This window comes from Sinocyclocheilus rhinocerous, unplaced genomic scaffold (assembly GCF_001515625.1).
Source record: "Sinocyclocheilus rhinocerous isolate Xijiao unplaced genomic scaffold, SAMN03320098_v1.1 scaffold532, whole genome shotgun sequence".
Lineage (NCBI taxonomy): Eukaryota > Metazoa > Chordata > Actinopteri > Cypriniformes > Cyprinidae > Sinocyclocheilus > Sinocyclocheilus rhinocerous.
Genome location: NW_015642820.1, coordinates 1,143,388 through 1,160,676, shown reverse-complemented (window position 1 = coordinate 1,160,676; position 17,289 = coordinate 1,143,388). Strand labels below are relative to the sequence as shown.

Sequence of the window (17,289 nt, the reverse complement as noted above, 5' to 3'; positions counted from 1 at the left end):
TTCACCCAAAAATGAAAATTCTGTCATTAATTACTCACCCTCATGTTGTTCCAAACCTATAAGACCTTTGTTCATTTCCAGAACACAAATTAGATATTTTTGATTAAATCCGAGAGCTGTCTGACCTTGCATATGTAACCGCTCTCTCCCGGGTCCTCACTGCCACACCTCGTTCTCGCTCCGAGTGGGTCTCCGGCATGGGAGGCGGGCGCACTAACAAGGAGGCTAAAGACTGCAGCCTCTAGCATCAGTCTCTAGTACGTCTCTTGAGATCAGGGGAGTGAGGTTTACCTGCACAGCACCTACTCGCTGGCCTCCGTTACACATAGACAGCAACGCAACTACCACGTTCAAGGTCCAGAAGCAAGGACATTGTTAAAATAATCCATGTGACATCAGTGGTTCAACTGTAATTTTTTGAAGCTACGAGAATACTTTTTGTGCGCAAAAAAAACAAATAACGACTTTATTCAACCGTTCGTCTCCTCCTCATCACCCTGATGCTATTTTGGAGAGTATCACCACGTATGCGCGTGCTTTGATCGGAACGTAAACAACGTATGCGCGTGATGCTACTGACACAGAACAGCATATGTTGTTTACGTTCAGATCAAAGCACACGGTTGAACCACTGATGTCACATGGATTATTTCAACAATGTCCATACTATGTTTCTGGACCTTGATCGTGGTAGGATCCTTGCTATCTATGGGAGGGTCAGAGAGCTCTCGGAATTCATCAAAGATATCTTAATTTGTGTTCCGAAGATGAACGAAGGGCTTATGGGTTTGGAACGATATGAGGGTGAGTAATTAATGACAGAATTTTTATTTTTCTGTGAACTATCCCTTTTACTAGAAACCACCATTAATACGGTTATATCGACATTCAGCACTGTTGCGCTACGGGCGTCCCGAGTTCGAATCCTGACTCAAGGACCTTTCCCAATCCCCCCCTCCTTATTATGATCTTTCCTATCAATAAAAATAAATCTAAAAATAAATCTTAAAAAAGAATTAGCTGACCTGAAAGTGTTATGATAAACAATATAATATGACTAAATATAATATTATTTTGTGATGTTGTGCCACAAAAATACAATGTAGACATCACTGTCTTAAACTTTTACAAATTTGTTAGATTTGTGTATAATTGAAAATAAAGGCAATTATAAATATATAATTATATATTTGCCATTAGAAGTCCCGGTTGCTATAGAAATAGTCAGCGTTCTGAGACGTGCACTCAGGACTGCGCATGCGCACTGGCTGGCCTAGCCTGAATAATACACTTTTTATAATGCTATTTGAGCAAAATAAACATGACACAGTTGTCAGATTTCTTTGGTGATTTCAAATATGAAATTTAATCGAAAGCTTAGTGAACAGTTTTGGAAAATTTGATGTTTCCCCATTCAAAGATACAGGAGTTGCATTGTGGAGTTGCATTGCATGCCCGAGAGGCGTTTCAAAGATAGCTGCCAAGTGACATGACTTGTCTTAAAGGGACTTTGATTTATAACAGCTAAGTTAAGGGGCAATGTTAAGGTAATTGAACACTGAGTCCGAAATTCTCGTCCGAAATTTTTGCACGTTAAAAATGAATACGACCTCACATTGTGTCAATCACATTTACACACTGCCTCCAAAACTTTCGTCCGTCATAAAAAAATCCGGACCAGGTTTGATTTTCTGCTTTTTCGCATCCGTAGCAAGCATTTTGATAGGAAGGGATGACTAATACGAAAAACAAAAACAAAAAAATACATACGAAACTTTTTGACTCCGTGTGCAAATACCTTTAGGCATGACAGCTGTTATAGGAGCTGTTATAAATTCACTGTAAACCACAGCTTCACGGGGCTTATTGCTTTTATAAAACGGTTATTCCATATACGTAGTGAGGTTTCACTAAATAAAACAAAGCAAATAAAATGTGATGATATTAATAAATACATTATTCTTCCGCCAAACAATGTAGTTCCTCAGAAACGGTTGTGGTTGCAACAAAGTGGTTGCCGAGCAACACACAGACGCAGCAATATACACACTGGGCAGGTGTTTGTTTGTAGAGTAATTTACAGCTTCGAAAGTGGCTCAACCAATCAGAATCAAGAACTGGAACTATCCGTTTTATAATATGATTTCATATTCTCTAAGCTGCTATAACTTTAAAGATCACAATCCTGAAGCTGCTTCCTATTGTATTTCAGATTTAGGTCAAATATTCATCCTAGGATGTTTTTTTCTGTACAAACATGTTTACTCAGTCTTATCTCATTGCATTTCAGGTTTAGTTCAATGTTTCTGTCAGATATAAGGCATCCAGAATATCAAAGACCAAGGTCAGTATTTCTCAAAAGGCTTTTCATGTAATCTCATACGTACAGATGTATCGTTAGACGTGTTTGCGCTTAACACACATGGTCGTTTTCTGTTGTAGGCGACATTACTCTCCAGGAGATATGCATTGCAATGAGGTGGTGAACAGGTAAATATTACAACCGGTCCAAAAGAGACAATCAGAAAGACCAGTAGAGTGAAAGACAAATATTTGGATAGATGTTAACAAAATTTGTGCTAATCTCTTTCATCCAAAGGCCTCTGCAGATTCCTGACAGAATCACGTATCCTCTACTGAATGCGGAAAGTGAGGAGAGGTTTCCTGTGTACAAATCTCGCGCTCACCGAATGGACATGACATCGGAGGAAGAGCTCGGAGCCTCTGGGAGACGAGAGCCTTACCTGAGGAGGGACAGAGTTTTAGGAGATACGACGAACCCTGAAGGAACCACACAAGCTAATTTTAAGGTATGCTGCTGGATGTTAACATATAACGATGTTCAGCCCTAAAATTTGATTGCATGAGCCAGATTCTGAGCTCCCATAAAATTGCCTATATATGCATGTCAAATAAATTCTATATTAATATGATATTATTATGTAATTGAATCTAAATAAATCCTGTACTGATGAAATTATTCATTATTCATCCTTCCAAGTCATTATTCATGACAACAAAGATTAATTTGTAGCAGATCTATACAGGTGGAGCTGGGGAAGGTGGAGGGCAGGGTTGTCACGTTTTCGCAAACAAAACCCGTCCAATTTCTACTCAAAACTAGCCCAAAACTAGCCCAATCGTGTCTCGAGGGGGGTCCCCCCTCATGTGCTGCAACTGCTACCACAAGCAATAGATAAGTATTTGAATGTTGAGCAGCGAGCTCATTGGCTACCGATACAGGAGAGAACCAATCAGCTGTGAAATGTGATAATGATGTCATCATGTCATATTAAGTTAGACCTATTGGACTGCGCCATCTAGAGTTTCATGCCAGAACTTTGTATAAACACAGACACACACACACACACATACACATGTATATATCCTTTTTTCATTAGTAGCCACCATTTAATGAAAGCCGCAAGTCACTCAAGATCATTCATTACAGTGATTTTTACTTTAGTTAAGGGATGTTGTTTGCTTTTCTCACAAAAGCCGTCAGAACTGTCACGGAGCAAGACTTTCAGCACTTTGAGCGACATTCTTAAGCGGGTCAATGCACGTGCGAGTTCCTCAGGACAGCAGAGGACAGACAACCCGGCGCCAGGCGTCAGCAAATCCACACTGGACCTCAATTTACAGCGTTCAGACACGGCATCAAACGCTCGAACCACCGTAAGAGAGAACGAGATTTCTCATTCATATGCACTTTATGTGCCAGCTGTTAGGATAAAAGATAAACACACAGTTAGCACTAAAAGAGCCATTAAAACTCTCATGTTGCCACTGATATTTCAGGCATATTTCATGTCATTATTAATGAAACATTGTTATTTTGAATTTATTTCCGTGAACCACATCTGTGGCATGTTTGTTGTCAGTTATAACTTATTCCTCAGTAAACATACATGTACAACTGAACCCTAGAAGAGAACTATTCTAGATTTAAAATATACAACATCACACTGTCTCAAAAGTACACATAGAGTTTAGTAAGTTTAGTTTAGTAGTTTAGTAAGTTTTTTTTTTTTTTAAGAAATTAATACTTGTATTCAAGAAGGGTGCAATAAATTGATCAAAAATAACATTAATTTAAATTGATAACAATTTCAACAAAATGAATAAATAAATTAAATTGAATAAGCAGCACAATTTTTTTCAGGATTTATAATAATAAGAAATGTTTCTTGAACAGCAAATCAGCATATTAGAATGATTTCTGAAGGACCATGTGACACTGAAGACTGGAGTAATGATGTTAAAAATTCAACTTTGCCATCACAGAATAAAATACATTTGAATTCATATTCAATCAATAAACAGCTATTTGAAATTGTAATAATATTTCTCAATATTACTGTTTTACTGTATTTTTGATCAAATAAATGTTGAGCCAAAGATACTTTTTTTTTTCAAAAATATTTAAAAAAATCTTACCAACCCCAAACTTTTGAATGGTAGAGTATAACAACAACTCAAAAAAATATTACATTAAACATTACATTACTGTGATTGTTTCTTAAAAACTCTTGCTATTGTAGGATTGGTCATGTACATTTTTAACGCAATAACACTACATTGTTAATGCATAATCAGAAGTTCATCCTCCTAGAATTTAATCAATTTAATTTAATTGAAATGTTTATAATTTTTTATTTTATTTTATTATTTTATTTTATTTTATTATTTTATTTTATTTTATAATTTTTTATTTTTTATTTTTATTTTTTAAAATTTTATTAGGCTGGTACTCTTAAAGTGGTTAAATGAGCCAGATGTTCCTTTAGAACTTTAAGAAATGACCCGCTTCTGTTGTCTTTCAGAACTGTGATAATCTGCCCCTGACTCCAGCTCTGGCACTTATGAAAAAGAGAAATGATGAGATTAAATCGGGACTGTTGAGGAGCATGCCCAGTGTGTTCACACCGGGACTCAGAACTCCCAACTTTGGCCTGCAGAGGGAGACATGGAGGTCTCCGTTCAGAAGCCATAGAAGTGAGGAGGAGCACTGATCTTATGCAGGAAACCCCAGACAATGACATCAACAGTGTTACAATAATTCCCACATATTTAAATATGTAAATGTCACTGTAATAAACAGGGCTGCAGGTAAAAGGGGATTTTCCTGCTTACAGAGAATAAATATTTATCAGCAGTGATGTTACATTTGAAAAATAAGGCTATTAATACATGCCTGATTTAAATGTGTTATTGAAAGATGGGATGGACTGTCTTTGAATTTTAAAGGCCAAATGTGTATACTGCCTACCGTTTAACATTTTAACTAGATTTATAAATTAAGAATTTTAGAGGCTAGCTCGTTTTATTTAAATATGCTGTGTTTAAAGTCAGCATGAAATTGTTTGCAGTTCATTTTACTTTTGTACATCCATTGGTCAAAAAAGGAAAGTTGTTTCAGAGGTTATTCATTTTGCTGATTGTTTTTCCCTTTGGAATAATATGCACTGATGAATCATTCAAAATAAGATTAAAAATAAATAAATAATAATAGACTGTAAAAAAGATGTTTTCAAAATTGTAAATAAAACTAAAATTACCGCAGTATATTTTATAAGAAAATACTTCAGTCTTTCTACGTCAAAATTTCATGTTTACTGTAATTCAATGTGTTACTTGATGTTTCTTTGTAATTATTTGTCAAATTTACTAGCAGTTTTTGAGTGAAAAATGTTTCAAAGTAAATTTAAATTAAAGTAAATTTGGATTATATGTTGATTAAATCATTAGACCTGTCTGGATGGGCTGCTAAGATTAAACAGAAATAGAAAACAAGTTTGTTATGTGGGGGGATCAGTGGATTGTAATTGTAAATGTTAATCACTGCATTGTTTTCCCTGATATAAAATATAGTTAAATGGCGTAGATTTCACATTGGTTGTGGTTCCCCTTTCAAAAATGAAATTAAAGACATTATTTTATTACTAAAGAGAAAGGAATATCCCTGCACTTTGAACTGGCTCGTTAACATTTATGAAAAAAAAAAAGCTGATGAGTCATTCATTCATGGTTATGTGCCTCTTTTATATGCGTGTGTGTGTGTGTGTGCGTGTGTGTACATGTGATTGTATTTGTGACGTTGAGGAACTTACAAATGTGGTTTTACGTGTGAGCTCTTCAGACTTTGTATAGAAGCAGCTCACTAGAGCAGATCAGTATTCTGTCAGAGACTTGTGTTAACAGACGGCTTGTCGTGGAGGATGAAGCTGCTCCATGGACTGATCCTGGCTGTGTCTGTCCTGGTTCTGGCTGCAGGACACAGTGTGGAATCTGGATGTCTGGACTTTAACTTTGATTTGAGGGACTCCAGTATAAAGTGCTGTAAGAAGTGTAAACCAGGTGAGTTTTGAAAAGGAATGATTAGCTTTGGGATAAAATGACTGATAATATATACACTAGTCAACATTTGAAGTGGATCAAAACCTTTCATCAAAGTTGTCCTAAAACCAAAATGCGTTCTTGTCTTAGGACAACTTTGATGAACTTTTTTGATCCAAATGTTAACTACTTTATATAAATGTATGTATGGCAAGCAATATAAATATGCTTTTAAACTACAGATCTTGACTTGACCTTTGGCTAGTAAAAGTATATACACTCTAAAAAATGCTGGGTTAAATACAACCCAGTGCTGGGTAAAATAGGGACAAACCCAGCAATTGGGTTGTTTTGACCCAGCGGTTGGGTTAAATGTTTAACCCAACCTTCTGGGTAGTAACGCAACCACTGGGTCAAAACAACCCAATTGCTGGGTTTGTTAATATACAATTAACAAAAAGCAAAAAAAAGGGGCCTCTAACATTTGCTTGCTCTATTCTTTTTCTATTCTGTTTTCTTTTTATTTATTATATAATTTAAAAAACCCTTGTTACGTGTACTGCGTTAAGCTAACTGAGACTTGTTCTAGCACTTGTGTATCATTGCTCTTTTGTTGATTTTGATTGCTTCCATTGTCCTCATTTGTAAGTCGCTTTGGATAAAAGCGTCGGCTAAATTACTAAATGTAAATGTAATTACTTTTTGCTTATATTTTTGCTTGATGTGCAAAATTCCCGTAGGAATAATTTGACACAAATTTTGTAAAGGAAAAAAAAATCATACTGAAATCATATTTTTTCTCCTTTTAGCCCCATATAAAAGGCTTATAAAAGGGGCATTTGGTTAAAAAAAAACTTTAAAGAATGCTTATTGTTTATTGCTGTAAACTGAAAAAAAGAACGATTGCATGGGTAAAAAGAGAGGGAAAAGAAGAAATAGAGAAACAAATACTTTGTACCATGATATACTTAGAGAGTACAATGTAACATTTAGTATTTTAGTAAGATTTAATAATACAAAAAAGGTCACATAAGAAAGGAAATGTTTAATGTAGAGAGATGCCAGGATTTGTCTCAATGGAAATTATGATTTTTGTAATACTATAGTACATTTAATTACTATTAATAAATAAAAAAAAGCAAAAAATTAACAAGCAACACCACTAATATCAATGTAAATAGAAACCAAATGACAATTTTTATGCATTTAATTTCTGGCATATGATTTTGAATGCATTTGATATTTTCATGAGAGGTGCTGGAGAAAGTGTTTTGAAAGGACTAAACCCCAAAACTGGAAATAGAATTACTAGGAGAATATTACTGACAGTGTGTTATCAAGCACACGAGTCAATGTAAATGTAGTTCATAGTATCTAGTCTGTTTTAAGTACATATGAAGAACGTAATATAAAGTGCATCTCAGTTTCCCCTCATGATCATGTGCGATCATATGATAAAAACCACATCTGAGGTTCACTTTCGATTTGATTATCGTGCATCAGAGATGTCTTTTCACCAGAAGGAAACTCTGTCTGATGTAGAATACAGAGTGAGGTTCAAAAGTCCATGTGTGAAGATGCTTCTATGTTTAATTTTTTCTTTAATTTGTTATTTTAATTAATATGTTATTTAAATTAGGTTATTATTTATTTCCTATACTACAAATAAGCATAGTAATCGAAAAACAAACTCACTCATTTATTTATCAGATTAGTCTACTAGAAACAGTCAATTAAATATTCCTCATCAATTTATGTCAGTGTTTCATTGTTAATTTTTTTATACTAAAGCTTTATTCATTTCCAGATGTTCAAAGTGTATGTGTGTGTTTGTTGCAGGAAACCGTCTTGTCGCTACTTGTGGTCCAGATCCAAATGCTTTGTGTACTCCGTGTGAAACAGACAACTTTATCACTGATGGAAACCCATGGGTGTGCAAGATATGTGATAAGTGTTCAGGTACAGGATTTAATGTAGGCCATATATTTTTCCTTTTTAACTAATGTCCAGACCATCCTTACATCCCACTGCCCGTTCATGTCCATGTGTTCTGGCAAAAAAAAAAAAGACATATTCTGATGATGTTTACATGTGTGGGTGGGTCTAAGGGAAAGGGACCAATCAGGTTGCAGCTTACCTGTTGAGAAGAAACTCTGCAAGTTCTTCTAATCAACTGAAACTCAAACATTTCATCAAATTCCTCCTTCTTGTAAAAACGCTGCCGATGTTTACCCTCTGTCTCTGAGTATTTTGGCAAGTCTTCGAATTTCTGTAAGATCTCTAATGGAATCTGAATTTCTTTTTCCCCACTGGCTAAACACCCTGTGGCTCAGCCTGTCACAATAGCCACGCCCCAAACTCTCGCTATTGGCTGCACAGGGGTATGCAAATACATAGTTTCCCAGACAGCAACATAGTGTTAGCTCAGATCCGGTCCACATCTGGCCCACGTGAAATCCATGCGGGCCAGATGTGGGATTGAATTGACATATTTCCATACAAACTCACAACTGCGAGGGGAAAAAAATCTAAATTGTGAGATAAAAAGTCACAATTACTTTTTTTATTTTGCAAACAAGCTTCCATAGTTAATAGACTGACCCAAAAATTGGAAATTTTATCTTCGCGAAATCTAATATAATTTTAGGTATAATTTTGTCATCGTGACATAAATTTGTGTATGATTTTCAGTTTGAAAAGCAACAGTATCGGTCACATTAGGAGCTGAGAACACGTTTGGTTCTGTGCTATTCACATCTAGTGTCACTCAGATGAGATTCAGTATGATGAATGTAGCTGCTTGTGTTTTGATGAGGTCCTCTGCTCCAGGTAAAAACAGGCAGGTGAAGGTGAACTGCACCGCCAGCAGCGACACAGTTTGTGAGTGTAAACCGGGATATCGATGTGCTAATGACAAATGCTCTAGATGCATTGAAGAGTGTGGCAAGGGACACCAGCCCAGTGCAACAGGTGAGTCTGAATAGAGATAACTGATCCGTTTTTTTATTTAAAACTAAAAAAATAGGCATCTGACTGCAAGATATTTCTTGTGTGAATTCACAAGGCTGTGAGCCATGTCCTCCAGGGACGTACAATGACAAGATCCATCAATACTGCATAAACTGGACCAAGTATGATGCATTTCCCATCTTTTCATTCACCTATTCATGTAGCTACGTATCATAAGCAATGTTAAACACTGTATCTCTCAACCCACAGATGTACGAAGCCAGACCATCAAATAATAGTGCCTGGAAATGCATACACAGATGTAATCTGTGGCCCTAAACCAGACCCCAAACCAACAGTGTTGCCTGCAAGTGACACGGAAAGTGGTATGAATGACAGAAATAAATAGCAGAGAATATGTGGGCCACGTTCAAACTGACCTCACTGATAACAGACATCATAGGAGGATGTGTGTATATGTGTGTGTGTAAGATTACCTTTTAAACGATGTAAAACTATAAATTTGATTTCCATTGGCATTGTTGCTATTTGCTACAGAGGTCACTGTTATTCTCATCATCTTTGGGCTCATCAGCATAGCAATACCTGTTGCTACAATCCTCTTCCTGGAGTGGAGAAGAGGAAAGGCCACTCAGAAACCCCATGTTGAAAAGGAAACTCATGCAGGTAAACATCTTTGTGTGCTTTCTTTAGTTATTCAGCACATAGGTTTGCTAGAGAGCTCTTGTATCTTCATGCACCTTTCTAGCATGAACATGTTTTTCTGTGTGTCTTTTGCTCAGCAGGAGGACAGACTCAAATGTCTCTTCTTGATGAACCCAGCTTCTGTTTTCCGCAGCAGGAACACGGCGGTAGCTGTCCAGACCATCCTTACATCCCACTGCCCGTTCATGTCCATGTGTTCTGGCAAAAAAAAAAAAGACATATTCTGATGATGTTTACATGTGTGGGTGGGTCTAAGGGAAAGGGACCAATCAGGTTGCAGCTTACCTGTTGAGAAGAAACTCTGCAAGTTCTTCTAATCAACTGAAACTCAAACATTTCATCAAATTCCTCCTTCTTGTAAAAACGCTGCCGATGTTTACCCTCTGTCTCTGAGTATTTTGGCAAGTCTTCGAATTTCTGTAAGATCTCTAATGGAATCTGAATTTCTTTTTCCCCACTGGCTAAACACCCTGTGGCTCAGCCTGTCACAATAGCCACGCCCCAAACTCTTGCTATTGGCTGCACAGGGGTATGCAAATACATAGTTTCCCAGACAGCAACATAGTGTTAGCTCAGATCCGGTCCACATCTGGCCCACGTGAAATCCATGCGGGCCAGATGTGGGATTGAATTGACATATTTCCATACAAACTCACAACTGCGAGGGGAAAAAAATCTAAATTGTGAGATAAAAAGTCACAATTACTTTTTTTATTTTGCAAACAAGCTTCCATAGTTAATAGACTGACCCAAAAATTGGAAATTTTATCTTCGCGAAATCTAATATAATTTTAGGTATAATTTTGTCATCGTGACATAAATTTGTGTATGATTTTCAGTTTGAAAAGCAACAGTATCGGTCACATTAGGAGCTGAGAACACGTTTGGTTCTGTGCTATTCACATCTAGTGTCACTCAGATGAGATTCAGTATGATGAATGTAGCTGCTTGTGTTTTGATGAGGTCCTCTGCTCCAGGTAAAAACAGGCAGGTGAAGGTGAACTGCACCGCCAGCAGCGACACAGTTTGTGAGTGCAAACCGGGATATCGATGTGCTAATGACAAATGCTCTAGATGCATTGAAGAGTGTGTCAAGGGACACCAGCCCAGTGCAACAGGTGAGTCTGAATAGAGATAACTGATCCGTTTTTTGATTTAAAACAAAAAAAATAGGCATCTGACTGCAAGATATTTCTTGTGTGAATTCACAAGGCTGTGAGCCATGTCCTCCAGGGACGTACAATGACAAGATCCATCAATACTGCATAAACTGGACCAAGTATGATGCATTTCCCATCTTTTCATTCACCTATTCATGTAGCTACGTATCATAAGCAATGTTAAACACTGTATCTCTCAACCCACAGATGTACGAAGCCAGACCATCAAATAATAGTGCCTGGAAATGCATACACAGATGTAATCTGTGGCCCTAAACCAGACCCCAAACCAACAGTGTTGCCTGCAAGTGACACGGAAAGTGGTATGAATGACAGAAATAAATAGCAGAGAATATGTGGGCCACGTTCAAACTGACCTCACTGATAACAGACATCATAGGAGGATGTGTGTATATGTGTGTGTGTAAGATTACCTTTTAAACGATGTAAAACTATAAATTTGATTTCCATTGGCATTGTTGCTATTTGCTACAGAGGTCACTGTTATTCTCATCATCTTTGGGCTCATCAGCATAGCAATACCTGTTGCTACAATCCTCTTCCTGGAGTGGAGAAGAGGAAAGGCCACTCAGAAACCCCATGTTGAAAAGGAAACTCATGCAGGTAAACATCTTTGTGTGCTTTCTTTAGTTATTCAGCACATAGGTTTGCTAGAGAGCTCTTGTATCTTCATGCACCTTTCTAGCATGAACATGTTTTTCTGTGTGTCTTTTGCTCAGCAGGAGGACAGACTCAAATGTCTCTTCTTGATGAACCCAGCTTCTGTTTTCCGCAGCAGGAACACGGCGGTAGCAATCAGAGTTCGACCGCCTCGCTGGTCTCACAGGATATCGGGCCTTTGGTAGCATGAACTGTGTTGTGTAGCAAGCTGAACATAAATGAGCGTTTATTTGTAGTTATATGCAGATATGTATAATATCTATGTAATGTGTAATTTATTTACTGAATTCTACTGGAATCCTGTCATTAAAACTGTATTCATGATGTTTGTGCCATTTTGTTGCTATTAAAGCAGCACTATGTAACTTTTGGCGCTCAAGCGGTTAATAAACAGAACTGCACACATCCCGCGGAAGAACATTCCAACCGGAGCTACTTCTCTAAGTTTATGTCTATGGCGATTCACGCAGGTATGTGTTACTCCGCAGCGGTGACGACCCGACCAGGCTACAATAGTCCAAATATAAGTACTTATTATAAGTGAACCGTAGCGATTCGGAATAAGACAAAAACGCGGTTTGGAAGATTAATTCATTATGTACTCGCTCATTTTATACATTTTGCAAATTTTGAACACAGAAAAAGTTACATAGTGCTGCTTTAAAGTAGCTGAAGTATTTAAGATGTTGAATGTACCATGTTTTCTTATTATGCCCATGTTCTGAAACAATACATTTTGTTTACTAAAATGTTTACTGCTAAGAATCAAACCTTTCTGAAATGTGCGCAGATGACTTTTTTTAAATTATGAAAACATGTAAGATGTTAACACGAAAAAAAGAGGGGACAATTAAAATATGATTAAAATATGAAAGCTCAGTTGCCCTCTTGCCATTTAAGAAAAAGGGATGTTCATGCTCAAAATGTGCTCAGATGACTTTTATTTTGAAAACACGTAACGTTAACACACATTATACAAAAGAAAAAAAGTCCTCAAATATGAGACCTGCAAACTCAGTAGGAGTTCAGTAGCTCTTTAGACTTTCAGAAAAGAGGTGGTCAATCTCAAAATGTGCTCAAATGACTTATGAAATGACTTATAAAAACACTAAGATGTTACAATAAAAAGAGAAATAAAAAACTCAAACATGAGACCTCTGAACTTCATACAAGTTCAGTTGCCCACTTTTCCTTTAAGAGGAATTCATGCTCAAATTGTGCTCAAATGACTTTTATTGTGAAAATATATAAGATGTTAACACAATACAAAAACAAAACACAGAAATCCTCAAATATGAGATGTCTAGACTCAGCAGGGGTTGAGTTGATCTTTAGCCTTTCAGAACAGAGAGGCCTTCATGCTTCATGTCATCGCCACGCTGCACATGCACAAAAGGTTAAAGTATGTGTGGGGGGTGCAGAGACCTCTGCACTGAAATATTGTGGACTGTCAGGATGTGACGGTGTTTGATATTTTATTTCAACACCATCAGAATTCCCCTGCATAGCATTCATTTAAATCCACTAAATTTCCAACTGCAAAACCCCTGAATCTTCACATTCTGATAAAAGACTTCTCAGGGTCTTTTTTGACCTCTGAACTTCAGATGAATGTTTCCCAATAATATCAGTAAACACAGACTTGCTGTTCTTTTTTAGAATTGAAAATGAGGAACACACATTTACAAAACAAATGTGCATTAAAACCCTTGGAAAATACTGGAATAAGGCGATTGTATGGCACAACACAAAAATAGCAGAAATAAGGCATGACATCCCTTATACAAACATAAAATAAAAGGCCTATGGTGTCTTTTTAACTATTTTTTTCCAGTTTTTTAATTTTTTTTTACTTGTTTTATTTGTTAATAACAAAGATGTTATTCCACTGCATGTACATTAAATGACTAAACCTGAAGATGAAAAAAATTTTAATACAAGCATTTAAAGGCAGGGTAGGTGATTTGGTTCAAAAACATTTTTGTTATGCTGGTTGAAAGTCTCTTCACATCCTGATAGCAATCACTAAGTTAAGTAGTCTAAATGTATTTATATTGTCTGTGGAAGGAGTAGGACCATAAAATGTTTGTCCAATCATATTCCTCGGTCCGAGGGCTCCTATAGGCTGTCCTACCTGCCTATCAACGTATGTATTTGCATACCTCCACGCACGTTTGCGCAGACAAGATACGTCATCAGCGTGTTACATTGCGCTACTGCAGATCAACCGAGGATGAAAGGTGTTATTATTGTAATATTATGCATTGAACCCTCCACCAGTGCCATCTCTCATAGTGTCATGTGTTTTGGAGGTGGCGTGGCTCTGGAGAATGATTTGCAGGAAGGGTGGGATCTTATGCTTTCAAAGCTAGCTTGCTATTGCTAGCCTCTCCGAAATCACTTACCCTACCTTTAAAACAGGTTTTTAATCATCATATAATGAAGGAACTTTGCTTCTGTGTATTTTAATAGTTTAAAAGTAAGTGCTTATCTTAAATTACGTACATCTCCCTTGGTGCCGTCATGTTGTGTGATGCCATACAACAACATGATGAAACCATGAATTGTTACTCAGTCTAAGAGTTTAATCTGTGTCCATAAATTGGATTCTACAATACTTGTTTAGACACTCAAAAGACAACACTACAGTAAGTTAGTCACATGTTCACTGCTGTTTACAGTTCTCTTTCTTGTCTTTGGCTTTGTGACGTCCTGCTTTGTCGCTCTGCCTTTTAGTTGGTGGTATGAAGGTGGGTTCTGGTAAATAGTCATAAAAGATGCTGTGCGGGTTACGAGGGGCTAAACATAGACCTGCTGAGAAAACAGGAAATGGCTGCTGATGTGGCACAAATACACTTATTGAACTTTCCTATTATATAACAGTGTGTTCATACCTGATGGGGGGCTGGTGGAAGTTTGGCTCTCACGCTTCCTAGCCTTGAACGTTGGGTCCAGTTCTTCGGCAATATTGTGTATGTGTTGGTTTCGGCTGAAAAGAGATGAAGATACTGTAAGTGTTGAAAGGTGTTTTTGAGAATGTGTGTGATAAAGAACGTGTGACTTACAGCGCAGTGCATGATGGGCTTGCTAGATGGCTTTCTATGGAATAGTCTTCCTCTTCCACAGGTGAATGCAGTCCGTCTGAGTTCAGCCTCTCACGCAACATCTGAAGAGACTAAAAATTGAGACGACAACGGCCCAAAATGTCAAACTAAATTACAAAATGTCCATTTACACAAAAACAGAAATGTGAAACAAATTGCAAACAAAATGTTGTTCCACATAAAAAGGTAATTGCAACATTTTATCTCACAATTCAGATTTTTTTTCTCACAATTATAAAAAAGCTGGAATTGTGAGATATAAACTCAAAATTGCATGTTAAGACATAAACTTGTAATTCTGAGTAAAAAGTCATAACTGCCAGATATAAACTCAGAATTGTGGGGAAAAACAGTCAGAATTGCAAGATATGAAGTCAATGAAATAAATGTTTATCTCGTGCTGAAAACAAGTTATAAAACAATTATAAACCGTAATCTCTAGCTTCCGCTAACTGTTGTATGTAGTGATGAACGCAGAAGCGTAGAGGAGAGAGCAAAACAAAACACCAGTCACGAATTAGAAGTACAAAACAAGGATTTGTAAAGAAAAATGTCAGAGGATTTCGATATAAGCCAAGAGGAGACTGGTTTTCCTTTGCTGTAAACAAAACTTAGTTCTCGTGAGACTAGCATATTCTCACTGGAGCTTACGCTACGACTACACCCTCCGCTGGAACGCCACTCTCTCCTGAACACGTGTACGACAGTTAGTGGAAGCTAGAGATTACGGTTTATAACGTTTTAAATATAGATATTTTTCTTACACAAACGCATCAATTCTCCCCTCCCGGAGCCATGTGGAGCACTTTTTATGATGGATGGATGCACTTTTTTGGGCTTCCAAATAGAGGTCTGCGCGGGACTATTTTTTTTAGTCCCGCTCCCGCAAGTCAGACTTTGTTCCGTGTTTTGTGTGTGTATTGCTCCCCATGTACCTTCCTATGCCCATATTTGGTTAGTGTCCTGATTATGTTGATTTGATTCCAGGTGTTCCCCGTTTTATTTCCATTGATCCCAGGTGTGTCTCGTCCTCTCCTCATCCTGTCATGTGTTTAAATAGTGTTCCCTGTCTTTAGTTCGGCGTCCGGTATTGTACATGTCTACCCGTGTTATGTGTGTATTCCTTGTTCCCTGGATGGCATTAAAACTTGTTGGTTTGAATTCTACTCCTCGTCTGTTCGCTCCTTCGTCTCAGTGACAGAATACTGGACCTAACAAAAAGTGAGCAGCGTCTTTTCCCCGTGTTTGTTTTCCCGGCTTTTTTGACAGTTTTTGTTTTCCCTGGTTTTCCCCCATCGCAGCATGGAAATGGCCACTCGGTTCATCGCCCTGGCTCGCCGAGATCTCCCGCTGGTGAATACTCATTCGTGGGAGTTCTGCGGGCTCGCCACGGCGACGGCATTCGATGATGCCACCATCAACTCGCTGTTCTGGCACGGGGCCAACTTCCATCGCCCCGTGGACCTCCCAGACACCAGGACTAAGCTGGAGGGAAGGGATCCTCCGGTGTCTGGAGAGCGTCCTGCCCCCAGCCAGACCCAGCCTGCCGGCCGCGGGGAAGTCAAGCCCGCCGTCCAGTCTGTCAGCTGATCCCCAGTCAAGCCCGCTGCCGTCCGCGGCATTCTCAAACCCGCCGCCCACTGCTGTCTCATGCCCACCGGCCGCGGCTCTGTCCCGCCCGCCGGCCGTTCCGATGTCAAGTCAGCCGGCCGTTGCCGAGTCAAGTTCGCCGGCCGCTCCTATGGCAAGCCCGCCCGTTACTCCTGTGGTAAGCCCGCCGGCGGTTCCCCAGTCAAGCCCACCGACCACGCCTTTCACCCCGAGCCAGAAAAGGAATCAAAGGAGGCAAGAAGATTTTGGGGGGGGCCATATGCCTGTGACCGAGCCAACCAAGTCCACGGAGGATCCACCATGGTCTCCTGAGTCTCCTGATCCGCCATGGCCTCCCGAGGCTCCTGATCCGCCATGGCCTCCCGAGTCTCCTGATCCGCCATGGCTCCCCGAGCTGCCTGATCCGCCATGGCGCCGCAAACGGGTACCGCTCTGTCCTGAGGGACCTCCAGAGCGCCCCCCCCTCCCCGTAGGATGTTGTGTGGCGCGAGGACGCGCCTTCTGTGCCAGCACCTCGTAAGCGCTTCCCAGATCCCCAGTTCAGCCCAGGGAGGGCTCCGGATCCCCAGTTAAGCACAGGGAGGGCTCCTGATTCCCCGTTTAGCTCCTGATCCCCCGTTTAGCCCAGGGGGGGCTCCTGATCCCCCGTTAAGCCCAGGGAGGGCTCCTGATCCCCCGTTAAGCCCAGGAAGGGCTCCCGGCCCCGAGTTCAGCCCCGT

At 39.0% G+C, this 17,289-nt stretch overlaps 4 protein-coding genes across 8 annotated transcripts in view; 3 read left to right on the top strand and 1 right to left on the bottom strand.

Moving 5' to 3' along the window:
• LOC107756647 (protein FAM83E-like) overlaps positions 1-5,492 on the top strand; it is a 13,777-nt gene extending 8,285 nt beyond the window's left edge. For 2 of the 3 annotated variants that reach the window (XM_016573840.1, XM_016573839.1), the window contains 5 exons: positions 2,291-2,344; positions 2,443-2,490; positions 2,600-2,810; positions 3,499-3,678; positions 4,827-5,492. In XM_016573840.1, coding sequence (XP_016429326.1) covers positions 2,291-2,344; positions 2,443-2,490; positions 2,600-2,810; positions 3,499-3,678; positions 4,827-5,015 — 682 coding nt within the window. In that variant the 3' untranslated portion in view covers positions 5,016-5,492. The remainder of the gene's footprint in view (positions 1-2,290; positions 2,345-2,442; positions 2,491-2,599; positions 2,811-3,498; positions 3,679-4,826) is intronic. The other variant, XM_016573841.1, reaches the window with a different exon arrangement.
• A 729-nt stretch (positions 5,493-6,221) lies between these two features.
• LOC107756612 (tumor necrosis factor receptor superfamily member 9-like) lies at positions 6,222-10,883 on the top strand. The gene is made up of 8 exons (XM_016573796.1): positions 6,222-6,360; positions 8,179-8,298; positions 9,169-9,309; positions 9,404-9,470; positions 9,559-9,674; positions 9,847-9,975; positions 10,092-10,201; positions 10,854-10,883. Exons 1-8 carry the CDS (start codon positions 6,222-6,224, stop codon positions 10,881-10,883), a joined length of 852 nt encoding a protein of 283 aa, XP_016429282.1.
• Positions 10,884-10,945: 62 nt separating this feature from the next.
• On the top strand, positions 10,946-12,251 carry LOC107756611 (tumor necrosis factor receptor superfamily member 9-like). The gene is made up of 5 exons (XM_016573795.1): positions 10,946-11,132; positions 11,227-11,293; positions 11,382-11,497; positions 11,670-11,798; positions 11,915-12,251. The coding sequence occupies exons 1-5, from the start codon at positions 10,946-10,948 to the stop codon at positions 12,043-12,045; spliced, it is 630 nt and encodes a 209-aa protein (XP_016429281.1). The 3' UTR covers positions 12,046-12,251.
• Positions 12,252-13,905: 1,654 nt separating this feature from the next.
• Positions 13,906-17,289, bottom strand: part of LOC107756624 (coiled-coil domain-containing protein 50-like) — a 32,604-nt gene continuing 29,220 nt past the window's right edge. For 2 of the 3 annotated variants that reach the window (XM_016573805.1, XM_016573806.1), the window contains exons 10-12: positions 14,921-15,030; positions 14,750-14,844; positions 13,906-14,669 (exon numbers count right to left, since the gene is read on the bottom strand). In XM_016573805.1, coding sequence (XP_016429291.1) covers positions 14,521-14,669; positions 14,750-14,844; positions 14,921-15,030 — 354 coding nt within the window. In that variant the 3' untranslated portion in view covers positions 13,906-14,520. The remainder of the gene's footprint in view (positions 14,670-14,749; positions 14,845-14,920; positions 15,031-17,289) is intronic. The other variant, XM_016573807.1, reaches the window with a different exon arrangement.

What these genes read in the sequence shown, in the direction of transcription:
- LOC107756612 (XM_016573796.1), top strand. Translation starts at nt 6,222, where the DNA reads ATGAAGCTGCTCCATGGACTGATCCTGGCTGTGTCTGTCCTGGTTCTG. An exon ending in ACACCAGCCCAGTGCAACAG is followed by an intron (nt 9,310 to 9,403) that starts GTGAGTCTGAAT and finishes TGAATTCACAAG; the next exon opens with GCTGTGAGCCATGTCCTCCA. An exon ending in TGCAAGTGACACGGAAAGTG is followed by an intron (nt 9,675 to 9,846) that starts GTATGAATGACA and finishes TATTTGCTACAG; the next exon opens with AGGTCACTGTTATTCTCATC.
- LOC107756611 (XM_016573795.1), top strand. Translation starts at nt 10,946, where the DNA reads ATGATGAATGTAGCTGCTTGTGTTTTGATGAGGTCCTCTGCTCCAGGT. An exon ending in ACACCAGCCCAGTGCAACAG is followed by an intron (nt 11,133 to 11,226) that starts GTGAGTCTGAAT and finishes TGAATTCACAAG; the next exon opens with GCTGTGAGCCATGTCCTCCA. An exon ending in TACTGCATAAACTGGACCAA is followed by an intron (nt 11,294 to 11,381) that starts GTATGATGCATT and finishes CTCAACCCACAG; the next exon opens with ATGTACGAAGCCAGACCATC.